General features: G+C 41.3%; 1 protein-coding gene across 1 annotated transcript in view; it reads left to right on the top strand.

Moving 5' to 3' along the window:
- The window catches only part of LOC137297850 (serine/threonine-protein phosphatase 6 regulatory ankyrin repeat subunit B-like), a 28,617-nt gene extending 9,389 nt beyond the window's left edge, over positions 1-19,228 (top strand). The window contains exons 5-10 of the mRNA XM_067829812.1: positions 3,332-3,367; positions 3,474-3,584; positions 4,033-4,217; positions 10,581-10,690; positions 11,511-12,629; positions 18,110-19,228. Of these exons, the coding sequence (XP_067685913.1) occupies positions 3,332-3,367; positions 3,474-3,584; positions 4,033-4,217; positions 10,581-10,690; positions 11,511-12,629; positions 18,110-19,228 (2,680 nt within the window). The remainder of the gene's footprint in view (positions 1-3,331; positions 3,368-3,473; positions 3,585-4,032; positions 4,218-10,580; positions 10,691-11,510; positions 12,630-18,109) is intronic.
- Positions 19,229-20,737: the final 1,509 nt, after the last annotated feature.

Below are 20,737 nucleotides of genomic sequence, written 5' to 3'. Positions count from 1 at the left end.
CTCACTCACTCACCTGTCAACGCATCTGTTGTTTGTATTCATAAGTGTCAGCTTGTGGAGATATTACCCCATGGTAACCAGGTCAACAGAAACCCCAAACTGTACATGCTGCAGGTCAAATATCTGTGTTTATGAGGATTTTCGTTTGTTGAGAGATCAGTATCAGTCCCGCCCATTCCTAGTAAACAGTCGCTATCTCACATATGAATGGACGATCATAGGTCGCTCAAAGCTTAAGGTTACCTGACGCGACCTTCAATTAGGGTTTGTTAGACTCAGTGTAGGAATGTAACGAATAATACTGAGAGTTCACTTAGACTGCAAATCAATAAACAGAAAACACATATCGTCCGCTGCCTGTCAGTTTGACATCCAAATTTCACAATTTCACGTCTTTCGCGTAAACTGTATAGGTCTATAATAGGCCTCACTGACCAACAAGTGAGTGAGTAAGTGAATGAATGATTTTTTGTTTTGCGCCGCTTATAGCAATATTCAAGCAATTTCACGTCGGGGGACGTCAGAAATGGGGTTCACAGTCATACGATGAATCGGACCCCGGCCATCGTGGGCTTCGGGTCTTAACGCCATTTTTAAATGTTATGTCACTGCGATGGTACCGCCAGTGTTTCCGATCCACGTGGGGTGTTGGTACAAAGTTTAGTGTTGTTCCACAACGACAGTACCGACACGTGTGTGCCCGATTGTGTTCAGTCAGCCGTCGAGATATGCGAACCAAAAATTTCAGTGGTAGAAATGAATATATAGCTAATACACATTATGTCGTAATGAACAGAACCGTAAGTCATAATCATGATGTACAGTCATATCCTCCGAGGGAAGAACCTATATGCGCCCATTCGTAACTACTTGTGTCATTCCGGATGGCAGGTCACGGAACGAGGCGAATAGTTGACAATGCTTGATTTGTTTCATTCACATGTCTATAATCCCAATATAGGCTTGCTACAAGTATAGCGCAATTATCGTACAGGTGGCATGCAAGTAGCGCGCAGGAGTCGTGCTGTCAAACCAGGTGACAAAATGAAGGTGAATCGTATAATTTGAAACAAGGATTATGGGATCCTTGATCCCAGGTACTCCAGATGACGCAACTATTACTACATTGATTGACATATAGCAAAAACAATGCTGTTTCATATTTCATTTATATATTCAGCCGTCATCAATATGTTTTGTTTGCACCTGTGCCATTTTTTCATATCTAAAATGTATCCCGTTCTCCTTATTTCAGAAACCTAAACAGCCATCAGTATACATATTTTCACTATGCTGCATTATAGTTAAATCGGGCAATCTTGATGGCCAAGGGATCACAGTAGTGTCCGAATTCTGCAGGACATCCGTGGTCAGATAACATGTTTAATTATCCCCAAAACATCAATAGCATGCTGAAATATCTCTCGTATGTGTTCAATAACGGGAAACCGGTGACGTTGGAGAGTTTCATCTTGATACTAGAATGCAGCCGTATGGGTTCTTCGGTCGGAGGATATACTTCTTTTAAAGTGCATATATCGTGACTACCACTTCCGGCTCGATTCATTACGAGATAGTGTATGTTTTAGCAAAATATTCATTTCTACCACTCAAGATATTGGTTCGCCATCTCAACACTGGACTGAACCCAATCGGGCACACAAGTGTCAGTACTGTCGTTGTGGAATAACACTAAACTTTGTACCAACACCCTACGTGGATCGGAAACACTGGAGGCGGTGGTGACTGTAGCGTTCCTATGACGTACAATGGAAACCCCATGTGTGTAGGTCCTGAGCTATTACAGTGATGATCGGTGTTTGGTGGGGGCAGGATGGGGTGAGTGGGTGTGTGGAGGCTAGAGGTTACAGCGTTTGTTTGTTACGCCAAAGGCTCGGGTTCGATTCTCACATGAGTAGAATATGTGAAACCCATTTAAGGGGTGTCCCCCGCCATGATGTTGCTATAATATTGATAAAGCGGCGTAAAACCATAATCACTCACTCGCTGGCTGGTGCATGAGGCCTGTTGTGGAACCATGCAATTTACTTCTGCCTAAAAGACGTGACATTGTGATGTGGTGGTTGATAAAATGACACTCATCTGACGTTATGTCTGATCCCATTATTTCTAGTTTCAGTGAGCTAGTGAGTTTAGTTATACGCCACATTCAGCAATATATATTCCAGCTGCGTGACTGTTGTCTGTAAATAATCAAGTCTGGATCAAACAATCCAGTGATCAAGTATTTCAATTTGTCGGTCTAGTATTAGAACAGTATTTTCTCACTGTTCAAAACTTGCACCAGTTTACAGAAAGAATACTACCCTTTCATACATGCGTGTTTCATTTTGGGAGAACACAAAGAAATAAATCCTCGATATTCATTTGCCTGAATATAAAATCATATTTTGAGGGTTATCGTGCGACATCAAGGAAACAATTATATCATTACATAGTAGGAATGGTATTTCATCTGATGTAGATGAGATCATTGTAGAGCGCCTCTGCACAAACCTCGGCGTTCTGCAACAGTCGAGTCTCAACACGAATGCACTGGAAAGTGGTCACGTGACCCATAGGGCTTTCCCCAGGTCATATTTAAGCTAAACTGAAACGTCTGTACAACTTATATTACGTCGGTATTGATATCAATGTACGAGCTCAAAGTGTATATTAAATGATTAATAATGGGACTGTAGGAATGAGCAGCGATTTCCTATTTCATAATGGAATGAAAGACGAAGAATGTACATGGCGAAAAGATATATATAAGCAAACGGGCATACAAAGGCCACTGACAGAACGCTGGCTGGTGAATAACATGGCGAAAGACGACCATGCAGACAACAGACAGCATCATACAACTCAAGTAAGTTTCTTCAGTGTCTCGATATACTCTCGAAAGTACTGAGGTTTGGCTATGAAATGTTTCAGAATATACTTTCGGATATGTTTGGTCACGTGTTCAGCGGTACATGTTTACTGAAATGTTTACTATTCATTTCACTTGTTTACTTGTTTACTTCTCTGGACTGGAATAAAAGGACTGAAACTAGATCTCATATGGAAATTCCACGTGCACGTGGGACAATGCTGCACAAGACACGTGTCAGTATCACGTGACGTTATGATGCAATGATGTTCAGTGGTAATGTAAACACCTAATGTCGTCCAGATAATGCTGACGTAGGATTATATATCAACCCCCTCATTCGTTGAAGGTTTTTATATGTGTGTGGGTGTATATGTGTACTGCTATTTTACATTTGTTTTAACTGTATACTTGGAAATGTTATTTTGGTCTTACTCAATTTTGCTTTTTTTTCAGACTCTTCTTAGAATATGAAAACGAGAAGGAAAATGAGTACGTTTTCTAACGCCATGGAAAACATTGATATTGATGTTGACTGCAAGTTAGATAGGTCCTCTGGTCGAAATATAAACATGGATCTTGATGTGGACTTTGTTAGCCTCAGTCTTCTAGAGAGTGAAATTGACTCTTGTGACTCTGGGGTAAAGGATGGTCAAGTGGTCAATGCATGTGTCCGACTTGACAGTGTCACTACAAGCACCTGTCCCAGGTATGTTTCTACAGATGAAGGATATGAAAGCAAGTCAATATCTTTCACACACAGAATGCCCGTTCAGGAGACCGACAACAACACACTTGTGACACCCGTGAGATCAGTTGATGTCTTTCAGGTGTGTCATCAAGATAAAGATGGAGACACGGATCTTCATACGGGAATCATTCAAGGGCATTCAACATTGGTGTTGTTGTTCATATCGGCGCCACCCAACAGTGAGTGGTTGAACATTCCAAACTTTCTTCAACAGACGCCCCTTCACTTGGCTGTTATTACTCGTCAGGTGAATATCGTCCGGCGACTGATGACGGCCGGAGCAAGAGTTGATGTTACCGATATCCATGGCAACACACCACTTCACACTGCATGTCGCGAGGGATACCAGGAGATCGTGGAGTGTCTTCTTCGACCTGTGTATTATGAGGAGACACTTCTGAACCAGCATGACATTCCATACCAAAGGATATCTTGACATTTGTTGCAGGACATACGGAGGTCAGACTCCTCTTCGTCTTGCAGCAGGGAGGGGGTATGGGGATGTCGTTTCCATCCTCCTCGCCAACGGTGCAGACGTCACGGAGATAGACGGTTCCGATCAGTCGGAAGATGAAATGTTTGATGACTTGTGTATGAATGGACACTCTGTTGTTTTGTGAGAAGTAGTACTAGATAGATAGTGTGTATATCTATCTCAGCTATCTGAGAGATGAAGAGAAGAGAGATTCTTCTCCCATGCGCTTGCGTAAGTGTGTTTGTTTCCCCTTAACAATCACGCGAACCAATTTCCTCACGCAATTAGAAGCTGATTCGTTTCTGAAGGCAACGAACTAGAACAACATCGAATGTTTGATATATCAGTTGATTGATTTGATCAGTTTTGTGACATTTCTAGCATGATAGTTTTCAGTGATCTGTTACATGTATTATTATTGTAATGACTAGGACATTTCCTGTTGTCACACACAGTGCTTTGAAATGTACTTTAGTAAGAAGATCATAGCAGTAAACTACTATTATATTTATAGGCAGTATTCCTTTGACACTTGTTTATGATCTTGCATTCAACTTTGTCAAGGTCTACTCAAGTACTGGTTTCTTGTTCTCAATAAACGTGCTGATGTATTGTGCTTCAATCCATTAGCGTATTTAATTGTATGTGAAAGACTTTCTTTTAACTTCATCATGATCCAGTTACCTGAGCGCCACGATGTTGCTCAAAGCAGATACAAGCAATATGAGATGTGGAATTGTGGTGACCTAACTCAGTCGCTTGTGGCGATGTCACGATCTCACGAAATCCCCACCTCGTTGGCTTTGGAGTGGATTTCAGTCAATCAATACAAACGTTGGCTTTGGAGTGGATTTCAGTCAGTCAACACATCAAACTGTTGATTCCATCACAAGTTAGGACAATTTTCATTCCTAATAAACGATACACAGGGATGAAGCTAATTCCAGTATATTAGCAAGTGGAAGTGAGCATATGCTTCAAGGGACGGACATAAACGGTACAAGTCCGTCGGACGTTCTTCAGTTAGAGAGAAGATCCGATCATCATGTTATCGGATTACCTGTCAACGGATCTGTTGTTTGTATTCATAAGTGTCAGCTTGTGGAGATATTACCCCATGGTAACCAGGTCAACAGAAACCCCAAACCGTACATGCTGCATGTCAAATATCTGTGTTTTATGAGGATTGTCGTTTGTTGAGAGATCGGTATCAGTGACCGGGGAAGTTTGTAAGTCCCGCCCATTCCTAATAAACAGTCGCTGTCTCACAGTTGACTGGACGGTCATGGGTCGCTCAAGTGTTACCTGATGCGACCTTCAATTAGGGTTTGTTAGACTTGTGTAGGAGTGTAACGAATAATACTTAGACTGCAAATCAATAAATCTACCGGGAAGGTGGGTGGATAACAAAGCAGTCGTGCGAGCCCACTTCATGCACCATTCGTAATTATTCTTTCCTTAAACTCGTACCTTGTACCTGGCCGCTACTGATCACTGATACTGATCTCTCAACAAGCGAAAATGACTACCAAGAATCGTGGCAAACCAATCAAATCGAGCGTAGTGAAACATATTTTGGTGTATGAAACTGGCGGCACCCTCGAACTTTGAAACCTGGCTAAACTATGCAGAGCACAATTTAACATAAACTTTGATCTAAACGATCGGCAACTGACAAGCACTGAGACATCGTAACGAAGGGAATGACTGGATAGCTGTTTTGCCCTCGGGATATGGGATATTCCTGGAGTCGCAAGTTTCAGAGTTATCTTTCCTTGGCTGAGCTGCTTTGGCGGCTGACTTTGTCCTGGCGAATAGGCGTCTGACAGTCGTTTCTGTTTGGATTGCCTGACAGTGTGCTCTGTTTGGTAATATATTGACATTTGAGAGTTGTTTTTCTCTCGAAAATTCCAGAAAGAGCATTGTTTGAATATCATCTCCATTCAATTTTCGCGAGGTTTTCAAGGAAATAGGATGGGATGTATGTGTGTGTGTGTGTGTGTGTGTGTGTGTGTGTGTGTGTGTGTGTGTGTGACATGCAGCAGCGGACGATATGTCCGTTCCTGTTATTTCGATTTGTGCATTTAAGTATTACGCCGCACTCAGGAGTATTCCAGCTATGTGGTGGCCGTCTATCATAAGACAGTCCAGTGATCATTTAATCGGTCTGCAGGCACCAATGTCAGAACATCGAGTACATAGTACTGAGTGTGGCGTAATAAATAACTCACTCAGTACAAATCGAAATAACAGGAACGGACATATCGTCCGCTGCCTGTCAGTTTGACATCCAAATTTCACAATTTCACGTCTTTCGCGTAAACTGTATAGGTCTATAATAGGCCTCACTAACCAGCAAGTGAGCGAGTAAGTGAATGATTGATGAATGATTTTTGTTTTGCGCCGCTTATAGCAATATTCAAGCAATTTCACGTCGGGGGACGTCAGAAATGGATTTCATAGTTATGCTATGAATCGAACCCGGTGTTCGAGTCTTAAGGCCCTTTTTAAATGTTATGCCACTGCGACGGTGCCGCCACTTATGTGACCGATTGTGTTCAGTCAGCCGTCGAGATATGGGAACCAAAAATTTCAGTGGTAGAAATGAATATTTAGCTAAAACATATTATCTCGTAATGAACAGAGCCGTACGTGATAGTCATGATGTACAGTCATATCCTCCGAGGGAAGAACCTATATGCGCCCATTCGTAACTACTTGTGTCATTCCGGATGGCAGGTCACGGAACGAGGCGAGTAGCTTCCGAATGATATGCACCGCCTGACAGACCAAGTGAGATAACAACATCTCTCCAGTCAAACATTGTATCACTAGAAAATATTACTTCGGGGCTAAGAAATCGACAATGCTTGATTTGTTTCATTCACATGTCTATAATCCCAATATAGGCTTGCTACAAGTATAGCGCAATTATCGTGCAGGTGGCATGCAAGTAGCGAGCAGGAGTCGTGCTGTCAAACCAGGTGACGAAACGAAGGTGAATCGTATAATTTGAAACAAGGATTATGGGATCCTTGATCCCAGGTACTCCAGATGACACAACTATTACTACATTGATTGACATGTAGAAAAAAATGCTGTTTCATATTTCATTTGTATATTCAGCCGTCATCAATATGTTTTGTTTGCACCTGTGCCATTTTTTCATATCTAAAATGCATCCCATTCTCCTTATTTCAGAAACCTAAACAGCCATCAGTATATTACATATTTTCACTATGCTGCATTATAGTTAAATCGGGCAATCTTGATGGCCAAGGGATCACAGTAGTGTCCGAATTCTGCAGGACATCCGTGGTCAGATAACATGTTTAATTGTCCCAAAAACATATTTTGGTGTATGAAACTGGCGGCACCCTCGAACTTTGAAACCTGGCTAAACTATGCAGAGCACAATTTAACATAAACTTTGATCTAAACGATCGGCAACTGACAAGCACTGAGACATCGTAACGAAGGGAATGACTGGATAGCTGTTTTGCCCTCGGGATATGGGATATTCCTGGAGTCGCAAGTTTCAGAGTTATCTTTCCTTGGCTGAGCTGCTTTGGCGGCTGACTTTGTCCTGGCGAATAGGCGTCTGACAGTCGTTTCTGTTTGGATTGCCTGACAGTGTGCTCTGTTTGGTAATATATTGACATTTGAGAGTTGTTTTTCTCTCGAAAATTCCAGAAAGAGCATTGTTTGAATATCATCTCCATTCAATTTTCGCGAGGTTTTCAAGGAAATAGGATGGGATGTATGTGTGTGTGTGTGTGTGTGTGTGTGTGTGTGTGTGTGTGTGTGTGTGTGTGTGTGTGTGTGTGTGTGTGTGTGTGTGTGTGTGTGTGTGTGTGTGTGTGTGTGTGTGTGTGTGTGTGTGTGTGTGTGACATGCAGCAGCGGACGATATGTCCGTTCCTGTTATTTCGATTTGTGCTGAGTGAGTTTAAGTATTACACCGCACTCAGGAGTATTCCAGCTATGTGGCGGCCGTCTATCATAAGACAGTCCAGTGATCATTTAATCGGTCTGCAGGCACCAATGTCAGAACATCGAGTACATAGTACTGAGTGTGGCATAATACTTAACTCACTCAGTACAAATCGAAATAACAGGAACGGACATATCGTCCGCTGCCTGTCAGTTTGACATCCAAATTTCACAATTTCACGTCTTTCGATTAAACTGTATAGGTCTATAATAGGCCTCACTGACCAGCAAGTGAGTGAGTAAGTGAATGATTGATGAATGATTTTTGTTTTGCGCCGCTTATAGCAATATTCAAGCAATTTCACGTCGGGAGACGTCAGAAATGGATTTCACAGTTATGCTATGAATCGAACCCGGTGTTCGAGTCTAAAGGTCCTTTTTAAATGTTATGCCACTGCGACGGTGCCACCAATTATGTGACCGATTGTGTTCAGTCACCCGTCGAGATATGCGAACCAAAATTTTCAGTGGTAGAAATGAATATTTAGCTAAAACATATTATCTCGTAATAAACGGAGCCGTACGTGATAGTCATGATGTACAGTCATATCCTCCGAGGGAAGAACCTATATGCGCCCATTCGTACCTACTTGTGTCATATCTTATGGCAGGTCACGGAACGAGGCGAGTACTTTCCGAATGATATGCACCGTCTGACAGACCAAGTGAGATAACAACATCTCTCCAGTCAAACATTGTATCACTAGAAAATATTACTTCGGGGCTAAGAAATCGACAATGCTTGATTTGTTTCATTCACATGTCTATAATCCCAATATAGGCTTGCTACAAGTATAGCGCAATTATCGTGCAGGTGGCATGCAAGTAGCGAGCAGGAGTCGTGCTGTCAAACCAGGTGACAAAATGAAGGTGAATCGTATAATTTGAAACAAGGATTATGGGATCCTTGATCCCAGGTGCTCCAGATGACGCAACTATTACTACATTGATTGACATGTAGCAAAAAAATGCTCTTTCATATTTCATTTATATATTCAGCCGTCATCAATATGTTTTGTTTGCACCTGTGCCATTTTTTCATATCTAAAATGTATCCCATTCTCCTTATTTCAGAAACCTAAACAGCCGTCGGTTTACATATTTTCACTATGCTGCATTATAGTTAAATCGGGCAATCTTGATGGCCAAGGGATCACAGTAGTGTCCGAATTCTGCAGGACATCCGTGGTCAGATAACATGTTTAATTATCCCAAAAAAGATCAATAGCATGCTGAAATATCTCTCGTATGTGTTCAATAACGCGGGAAACCGGTGACGTTGGAGAGTTTCATCTTGATACTAAAATGCAGCCGTATGGGTTCTTCGGCCGGAGGATATACTTCTTTTAAAGTGTATATATCGTGACTACCACTTCCGGCTCGGGTCATCACGAGATAGTGTATGTTTTAGCAAAATATTCATTTCTGCCACTCAAGATATTGGTTCGCCATCTCAACACTGGACTGAACCCAATCGGGCACACAAGTGTCAGTACTGTCGTTGTGGAATAACACTAAACTTTGTACCAACACCCTACGTGGATCGGAAACACTGGAGGCGGTGGTGACTGTAGCGTTCCTCTGACGTACAATGGAAGCCCCATGTGTGTAGGTCCTGAGCTATTACAGTGATGGTCGGTGTTTGGTGGGGGCAGGATGGGGTGAGTGGGTGTGTGGAGGCTAGAGGTTACAGCGTTTGTTTGTTACGCCAAAGGCTTGGGTTCGATTCTTACATGACTAGAATATGTGAAACCCATTTAAGGGGTGTCCCCCGCAATGATGTTGCTATAATGTTGATAAAGTGGCGTAAAACCATAATCACTCACTGGTTGGCTGGTGCATGAGGCCTGTTGTTGAACCATGCAATTTACTTCTGCCTAAAAGACGTGACATTGTGATGTGGTGGATGATAAAGTGACACTCATCTGACGTTATGTCTGATCCCATTATTTCTAGTTTCAGTAAGCTAGTGATTTTTGGTATACGCCACATTTAGCAATATATATTCCAGCTACGTGACTGTTGTCTGTAAATAATCAAGTCTGGATCAAACAATCCAGTGATCAAGTATTTCAATTTGTCGCTCTAGTATTAGAACAGTATTTTCTCACTGTTCAAAAATTGCACCAGTTTACAGAAAGAATACTACCCTTTTATACACAGTGCCTCGTTCCTACATTTCCAGCTGTATGCAGGCTGCATTCAAGGCATGTTTTTCTGTCAATTTGTAAATGTCATTACAAAACTAAACAGTGCATTTGGAACAGGCATTCCATACAGAAACGACTGTGAAGTAGTATTTGTGAAATGGGCAGGATTGAATTTTAAATATCACATGCGTGTTTCATTTTGGGAGAACACAAAGAAATAAATCTTCGATATTCATTTGCCTGACATATAAAATCATATATTTTTGAGGGTTATCGTGCGACATCAAGGAAACAATTATATCATTACATAGTAGGAATGGTGTTTCATCTGATGTAGATGAGATCATTGTAGAACGCCTCTGCACAAACCTCGGCGTTCTGCAACAGTCGAGTCTCAACATGAATGCACTGGAAAGTGGTCACGTGACCAGTAGGGGCTTTGCCCAGGTCATATTTAAGCTAAACTGAAACGTCTGTACAACTTATATTACGTCTGTATTGGCATCAATGTACGAGCTCACATTCTATAGTAAATGATTAATAATGGGAATGTAGGAATGAGCAGCGATTTCCTATTTCATAATGGAATGAAAGACGACGGGAGGTGGACTATAAATAATTCGAATGTACAGGGCGAAAAGATATATATAAGCATACGGGCATACAAAGGCCACTGACAGAACGCTGGCTGGTGAATAACATGGCGAAAGACGACCATGCAGACAACAGACAGCATCATACAACTCAAGTAAGTTTCTTTAGTGCCTCGATATACCAGGTACATTTTAAAAGTTCTGAGTTTTGGCTATGAAATGTTTCAGAATATACTTTCGGATATGTTTGGTCACGTGTTCAGCGGTACACATTTACTGAAATGTTTACTATTCATTTCACTTGTTTACTTGTTTACTTCTCTGGATTGGAATAAAAGGACTGAAACTAGATCTCATATGGAAATTCCACATATAATAATTATATAAATTACTTCTATCGAGTTGATGAATTAGATACTACTAAAACGTGGGAGAATGCTGCACAAGACACGTGTGAGTATCACGTGACGTTATGATGCAATGATGTTCTGTAGTGATGTAAACACCTAATGTCGTCCAGATAATGCTGACGTAGGATTATATGTCACCCCCCTCACGTGTTGAAGGTTTTTATATGTGTGTGGGTGTATATGTGTACTGCTATTTTACATTTGTTTTAACTGTATACTTGGAAATGTTATTTTGGTCTTACTCAATTTTGCTTTTTTTTTCAGACTCTTTCGCAGAATATAAAAACGAGAAGGAAAATGAGTACGTTTTCCAACGCCATTGAAAACATTGATGTTGATGTTGACTGCAAGTTAGATAGGTCCTCTGGTCGAAATATAAACATGGATCTTGATGTGGACTTTGTTAGCCTCAGTCTTCTAGAGAGTGAAATGGACACTTGTGACTCTGGGGTAAAGGTTGATCAAGTGGTCAATGCATGTGTCCGACTTGACAGTGTCACTACATGCACCTGCCCCAGGTATGTTTCTACAGATGAAGGATATGAGAGCAAGTCAGTATCTTTCACAGATAGAATGCCCGTTCAGGAGACCGACAAGAACACACTTGTGACACCCGTGAGATCGGTTGATGTCTTTCAGGTGTATCATCAAGATAAAGATGGAGACACGGATCTTCATACGGGAATCATTCAAGGACATTCAACACTGGTGTTGTTGTTCATATCGGCGCCACCCAACAGTGAGTGGTTGAACATTCCAAACTTTCTTCAACAGACGCCCCTTCACTTGGCTGTTATTACTCGTCAGGTGAATATCGTCCGGCGACTGATGACGGCCGGAGCAAGAGTTGATGTTACCGATATCCATGGCAACACACCACTTCACATTGCATGTCGCGAGGGATACCAGGAGATCGTGGAGTGTCTTCTTCGACCTGTGTATTATGAGGAGACACTTCTGAACCAGCATGAAATTCCATACCAAAGGATACCCCAGGACTTGGAGAAAAGGAACTATGATGGACATGCATGTCTTCATCTGGCCGCCATGTCGTCACATCTCAAAGTTCTTGAGCTTCTTCTGTCTAAGAAAGCTAACATCAATGTCCGTGACGGCACCAGTGGCAGGACAGTTCTCCATTACGCTGCTGAAACCGGAAACAGAATCCTTCTTGACTTCCTGTTGTCACAGCGCCATCTTGACATTTGTTGCAGGACATACGGAGGTCAGACTCCTCTTCGTCTTGCAGCAGGGAGGGGGTATGGGGATGTCGTTTCCACCCTCCTCGCCAACGGTGCAGACGTCACGGAGATAGACGGTTCCGATCAGTCGGAGGATGAAATGTTTGATGACTTTTGTATCAATGGACACTCTGTTGTTTTGTGACAAGTAGTGCTAGATAGATAGTGTGTATATCTATCTCATCTATCTGAGAGATGAAGAGAAGAGAGATTCTTCTCCCATGCGCTTGTGTCAGTGTGTTTGTTTCCCCTTAACAATCACGCGAACCAATTTCCTCACGGAATTAGAAGCTGATTCGTTCCTGAAGGCAACGAACAAGAACAACATCCAATCTTTGATATATCAGTTGATTGATTTGATCAGTTTTGTGACATTTCTAGCATGATAGTTTTCAGTGATCTGTTACTGTAACGTATATTATTATTGTAATGACTAGGACATTTGCTGTTGTCACATACAGTGTTTTGAAATGTATTTTAGTAAGAAGATCATAGCAGTAAACTACTATTATATTTATAGGCAGTATTCCTTTGACACTTGTTTATGATCTTGCATTCAACTGGTGTCAAGGTCTACTCAAGTACTGGTTTCTTGTTCTCAATAAACGTGCTGATGTATTGTGCTTCAATCCATTAGCGTATTTAATTGTATGTGAAAGACTTTCTTTTAACTTCATCATGATCCAGTTACCTGAGCGCCACGATGTTGCTCAAAGCAGATACAAGCAATATGAGATGTGGAATTGTGGTGACCTAACTCAGTCGCTTGTGGCGATCTCACGATCTCACGAAATCCCCACATCGTTGGCTTTGGAGTGGATTTCAGTCAATCAATACAAACGTTGGCTTTGGAGTGGATTTCAGTCAGTCAACACATCAAACTGTTGATTCCATCACAAGTTAGGACAATTTTCATTCTTAATAAACGATACACAGGGATGAAGCTAATTCCAGTATATTAGCAAGTGGAAGTGAGCATATGCTTCAAGGGACGGACATAAACGGTACAAGTCCGTCGGACGTTCTTCATTTAGAGAGAAGATCCGATCATCATGTTATCGGATTACCTGTCAACGGATCTGTTGTTTGTATTCATAAGTGTCAGCTTGTGGAGATATTACCCCATGGTAAGCAGGTCAACAGAAACCCCACACCGTACATGCTGCAGGTCAGATATCTGTGTTTTATGAGGATTGTCGTTTGTTGAGAGATCGGTATCAGTGACCGGGGAAGTTTGTAAGTCCCGCCCATTCCTAATAAACAGTCGCTGTCTCACAGTTGACTGGACGGTCATGGGTCGCTCAAGTGTTACCTGATGCGACCTTCAATTAGGGTTTGTTAGACTTGTGTAGGAGTGTAACGAATAATACTTAGACTGCAAATCAATAAATCTACCGGGAAGGTGGGTGGATAACAAAGCAGTCGTGCGAGCCCACTTCATGCACCATTCGTAATTATTCTTTCCTTAACCTACAAGAAGACTCGAAACTCATACCTTGTACCTGGCCGCTACTGATCACTGATACTGATCTCTCAACAAGCGAAAATGACTACCAAGAATCGTGGCAAACCAATCAAATCGAGCGTAGTGAAACATATTTTGGTGCATGAAACTGGCGGCACCCTCGAACTTTGAAACATGGCTAAACTATGCAGAGCACAATTTAACATAAACTTTGATCTAAACGATCGGCAACTGACAAGCACTGAGACATCGTAACGAAGGGAATGACTGGATAGCTGTTTTGCCCTCGGGATATGGGATATTCCTGGAGTTTTGGAAATTCAGAGTTATCTTTCCTTGGCTGAGCTGCTTTGGCGGCTGACTTTGTCCTGGCGAATAGGCGTCTGACAGTCGTTTCTGTTTGGATTGCCTGACAGTGTGCACTGTTTAGTAATATATTGACATTTGAGAGTTGTTTTTTTTCTCGAAAATTCCAGAAAGAGCATTGTTTGAATATCATCTCCATTCAATTTTCGCGAGGTTTTCAAGGAAATAGGATGGGATGGCTGTGTGTGTGTGTGTATGTGTGTGTGTGTGTGTGTGTGTGTGTGTGTGTGTGTGTGTGTGTGTGTGTGTGTGTGTGTGTGTGTGTGTGTGTGTGTGTGTGTGTGAGAGACATGCAGCAGCGGACGATATGTCCGTTCCTGTTATTTCGATTTGTGCTGAGTGAATTTAAGTATTACGCCGCACTCAGGAGTATTCCAGCTATGTGGCGGCCGTCTATCATAAGACAGTCCAGTGATCATTTAATCGGTCTGCAGGCACCAATGTCAGAACATAGAGTACATAGTGCTGAGTGTGGCGTAATACTTAACTCACTCAGTACAAATCGAAATAACAGGAACGGACATATCGTCCGCTGCCTGTCAGTTTGACATCCAAATTTCACAATTTCACCTCTTTCGATTAAACTGTATAGGTCTATAATAAGCCTCACTGACCAGCAAGTGAGTGAGTAAGTGAATGATTGATGAACGATTTTTGTTTTGCGCCGCTTATAGCAATATTCAAGCAATTTCACGTCGGGGGACGTCAGAAATGGATTTCACAGTTATGCTATGAATCGAACCCGGTGTTCGAGTCTTAAGGCCCTTTTTAAATGTTATGCCACTGCGACGGTGCCGCCAATTATGTGACCGATTGTGTTCAGTCAGCCGTCGAGATATGCGAACCAAAAATTTCAGTGGTAAAAATGAATATTTAGCTAAAACATATTATCTCGTAATGAACAGAGCCGTACGTGATAGTCATGATGTACAGTCATATCTTCCGAGGGAAGAACCTATATGCGCCCATTCGTACCTACTTGTGTCATTCCGGATGGCAGGTCACGGAACGAGGCGAGTAGCTTCCGAATGACATGCACCGTCTGACAGACCAAGTGAGATAACAACATCTCTCCAGTCAAACATTGTATCACTAGAAAATATTACTTCGGGGCTAAAAAATCGACAATGCTTGATTTGTTTCATTCACATGTCTATAATCCCAATATAGGCTTGCTACAAGTATAGCGCAATTATCGTGCAGGTGGCATGCAAGTAGCGAGCAGGAGTCGTGCTGTCAAACCAGGTGACAAAATGAAGGTGAATCGTATAATTTGAAACAAGGATTATGGGATCCTTGATCCCAGGTACTCCAGATGACACAACTATTACTACATTGATTGACATGTAGAAAAAATTGCTCTTTCATATTTCATTTATATATTCAGCCGTCATCAATATGTTTTGTTTGCACCTGTGCCATTTTTTCATATCTAAAATGTATCCCATTCTCCTTATTTCAGAAACCTAAACAGCCATCGGTTTACATATTTTCACTATACTGCATTATAGTTAAATCGGGCAATCTTGATGGCCAAGGGATCACAGTAGTGTCCGAATTCTGCAGGACATCCGTGGTCAGATAACATGTTTAATTATCCCAAAAACAACAATAGCATGCTGAAATATCTCTCGTATGTGTTCAATAACGGGAAACCGGTGACGTTGGAGAGTTTCATCTTGATACTAAAATGCAGCCGTATGGGTTCTTCGGTCGGAGAATATACTTCTTTTAAAGTGTATATATCGTGACTACCACTTCCGGCTCGGTTCATTACGAGATAGTGTGTGTTTTAGCAAAATATTCATTTCTGCCACTCAAGATATTGGTTCGCCATCTCAACACTGGACTGAACCCAATCGGGCACACAAGTGTCAGTACTGTCGTTGTGGAATAACACTAAACTTTGTACCAACACCCTACGTGGATCGGAAACACTGGAGGCGGTGGTGACTGTAGCGTTCCTATGACGTACAATGGAAGCCCCTTGTGTGTAGGTCCTGAGCTATTACAGTGATGATCGGTGTTTGGTGGGGGCAGGATAGGGTGAGTAGGGGTGTGGAGGCTAGAGGTTACAGGGTTTGCTTGTTACGCCAGAGGCTCGGGTTCGATTCTCACACGAGTAGAATATGTGAAACCCATTTAGGGGGTGTCCCCCGCCATGATGTTGCTGTAATATTGATAAAGCGGCGTAAAACCATAATCACTCACTCGCTGGCCGGTGCATGGGGCCTGTTGTGGACCCATGCAATTTACTTCTGCCTAAAAGACGTGACATTGTGATGTGGTGGATGATAAAATGACACTCATCTGACGTTATGTCTGATCCCATTATTTCTAGTTTCAGTGAGCTAGTGAGTTTAGTTATACGCCACATTCAGCAATATATATTCCAGCTACGTGACTGTTGTCTGTAAATAATCAAGTCTGGATCAAACAATCCAGTGATCAAGTATTTCAATTTGTCGCTCTAGTATTAGAACAGTATGTTCTCACTGTTCAAAAATTGCACCAGTTTACAGAAAGAATACTACCCTTTTATACACAGTGCCTCGTTAATACATTCCCAACTGTATGCAGGCTGTATTCAAGGCATGTTTTTTGTGTCAATTTGTAAATGTCATTACAAAACTAAACAGTGCATTTGGAACAGGCATTCCATATAGAAACGACTGTGAAGTAGTATTTGTGAAATGGGCAGGACTGAATTTTAAATATCACATGCGTGTTTCATTTTGGGAGAACACAAAGAAATAAATCTTCGATATTCATTTGCCTGACATATAAAATCATATTTTGAGGATTATCGTGTGACATCAAGGAAATAATTGTCATTACATAGTAGGAATGGTATTTCATCTGATGTAGATCAGATCAGAGAGAGACGCCCCTGCACAAACCTCGGCGTTCTGCAACAGTCGAGTCTCAACACGAATGCACTGGAAAGTGGTCACGTGACCAGTAGGGTTTTTCCCCAGGTCATATTTAAGGAAATGTCTGTCTGACTTATATCACGTCGGTATTGACATCTATGTACGAGCTCAAATTCTATATTAAATGATTAATAATGGGAATGTAGGAATGAGCATCGATTTCCTATTTCATAATGGAATGAAAGACGACGGGAGGTGGACTATAAATAGATCGGATGTACATGGCGTATAGATATATATAAGCATACGGGCATACAAAGGCCACTGACAGAACGCTGGCTGGTGAATAACATGGCGAAAGACGACCATGCAGACAACAGACAGCATCATACAACTCAAGTAAGTTTTTTCAGTGTCTCGATATACCAGGTACATTTTAAAAGTACTGAGTTTTGGCTATGAAATGTTTCAGAATATACTTTCGGATATGTTTGGTCACGTGTTCAGCGGTACATGTTTACTGAAATGTTTACTATTCATTTCACTTGTTTACTTGTTTACTTCTCTGGACTGGAATAAAACGACTGAAACTAGATCTCATATGGAAATTCCACATATAATAATAATATAAATTACTTCTATCGAGTTGATGAATTAGATACTACTAAAACGTGGGAGAATGCTGCACAAGACACGTGTGAGTATCATGTGACGTTATGATGCAATGATGTTCAATAGTGATGTAAACACCTAATGTCGTCCAGATAATGCTGACGTAGGATTATATATCAACCCCCTCACGTGTTGAAGGTTTTTATATGTGTGTGGGTGTATATGTGTACTGCTATTTTACATTTGTTTTAACTGTATACTTGGAAATGTTATTTTGGTCTTACTCAATTTTGCTTCTTTTTTCAGACTCTTTCGCAGAGTATGAAAACGAGAAGGAAAATGAGTACGTTTTCCAACGCCATTGAAAACATTGATGTTGATGTTGACTGCAAGTTAGATAGGTCCTCTGGTCGAAATATAAACATGGATCTTGATGTGGACTTTGTTAGCCTCAGTCTTCTAGAGAGTGAAATGGACACTTGTGACTCTGGGGTAAAGGTTGATCAAGTGGTCAATGCATGTGTCCGACTTGACAGTGTCACTACAAGCACCTGTCCCAGGTATGTTTCTACAGATGAAGGATATGAAAGCAAGTCAATATCTTTCACAGACAGAATGCCCGTTCAGGAGACCGACAAGACACGTGTGACACCCGTGAGATCGGTTGATGTCTTTCAGGTGTGTCATCAAGATAAAGATGGAGACACGGATCTTCATACGGGAATCATTCAAGGACATTCATCATTGGTGTTGTTGTTCATATCGGCGGCACCCAACAGTGAGTGGTTGAACATTCCAAACTTTCTTCAACAGACGCCCCTTCACTTGGCTGTTATTACTCGTCAGGTGAATATCGTCCGGCGACTGATGACGGCCGGAGCAAGAGTTGATGTTACCGATATCCATGGCAACACACCACTTCACATTGCATGTCGCGAGGGATACCAGGAGATCGTGGAGTGTCTTCTTCGACCTGTGTATTATGAGGAGACACTTCTGAACCAGCATGAAATTCCATACCAAAGGATACCCCAGGACTTGGAGAAAAGGAACTATGATGGACATGCATGTCTTCATCTGGCCGCCATATCGTCACATCTCAAAGTTCTTGAGCTTCTTCTGTCTAAGAAAGCTAACATCAATGTCCGTGACGGCACCAGTGGCAGGACAGTTCTCCATTACGCTGCTGAAACCGGAAACAGAATCCTTCTTGACTTCCTGTTGTCACAGCGCCATCTTGACATTTGTTGTAGGACATACGGAGGTCAGACTCCTCTTCGTCTTGCAGCAGGGAGGGGGTATGGGGATGTCGTTTCCACCCTCCTCGCCAACGGTGCAGACGTCACGGAGATAGACGGTTCCGATCAGTCGGAGGATGAAATGTTTGATGACTTTTGTATCAATGGACACTCTGTTGTTTTGTGACCAACATGATCTCATGTGTCACATTTTATGGATAAACCATGTTTGAGATGGGACAGTACTCTGTGATTTTGGAAACCGTTTCAAAGAAGACGTATTCAGTTCTGTTAGGTTTACCATTGTCTTTACCTTAAGTTTGTTATTTTGTATGCTCATACAAAATGTATAACTGACTTCAGTCAAGTAACCAAATTGAACAGATTTCAATCTGTGAATTCATATGTGTATCGTATATTGTGAAATAATCTCTGTCTGCTAACTACCTCATGTCTGTATTTCTTGATGATTTGTGTACAAAAGTACCAAAAATCAAATATTTGTGATATGTATGACTGTCACACGAACACTGTTATGTAGTTTTCCTTCGTAGTATCTGCTCTATTTGAGATAATGCAGCTTCGTGGTTGTGTTAATATTATACTCAGGCTCGTCAGAGTGTCCAGTAATGGCATCTATTGCTTTTTGTTTTCATATGTTTGTATAATCAATGTTTTATCACGTATGATTAAACTTCATGAGCTGTTTGATGACTTTCGTATTGATGATTAATGGACACACACGACAGTTGTTTTGGAAAAAGTGGACTGAATGGATGGATGTGTAACACTGATATATGGAGAAATTGTTGGAATTGTTCAAAGATTCTGCTTTTCTTTTGAACTTAATCTGGTCAAAAAGACGAAACGCGTCCTTTGTTACCAGGGCTATGCCTAAGAATGAGTATGGAGACATTTGCTTATCGAGCTTCCATTAATGCTTCCATTACCTTATCGAGCAATGTTTCATGGTAAGTGCAAAAGAAACAATACAATGTATAACTCTGTATCTGTCTGTATATTCTATTGTTACGTCTTTTTACAACTGTACATTGTTGTTATTGTGTAAACAAGACTTACCACTGTTTGTGATCCTATGTGCAATATTAGGTTCGTTACTCTGATCATTTCTCAGTGTGCATGTACAAAACATACGTCATTTCATTACGTCATTTGTTTGACACTATTTTTCTTAACTTGCCCACGCTGTAATAATTCTGTTGTAATAGTCCCAGTAACCTGTTGGTGTATATGCAAGTCCGTTCAATCATGTCATAGTCTGACGTACAGACCCTGAAGCAAATATGTCCAAGAAAGCAGAAAGCCCATGCAAGTCTAGAAAATGTGGCAAGTCTAGATTTCCTTAGCTTCTGAAAATGAAGAAAGTGTCAGGGCTCCATTTCATTACATAAATTTCTTTTTTTACTATGAATGTTTTTTCAATAAAATATGTTCATTTCAGACTAGTTGCTAGTGTAAGTCATGTCAGAGACACATATTTTATTTTGTATATTTTGAATGGTTTGATGTAATACAATGAACGTTTACAGTTTAGATCAGCACGATAATTGATTTGTCGGTCTCATTAGGTTCAACTTCAATCTACACAACTGGGATATGAAATTTATTTTCATAAGATTATCACAGCAGTGAACTACCGTTATAACCACAGGTTGCATTTCCTTCACATTTGTTA

The sequence above is a fragment of the Haliotis asinina genome, chromosome 10 (genome assembly GCF_037392515.1).
Source record: "Haliotis asinina isolate JCU_RB_2024 chromosome 10, JCU_Hal_asi_v2, whole genome shotgun sequence".
In the NCBI taxonomy this organism is placed as follows: domain Eukaryota; kingdom Metazoa; phylum Mollusca; class Gastropoda; order Lepetellida; family Haliotidae; genus Haliotis; species Haliotis asinina.
This window is presented reverse-complemented; position numbering and strand designations above follow the sequence as displayed.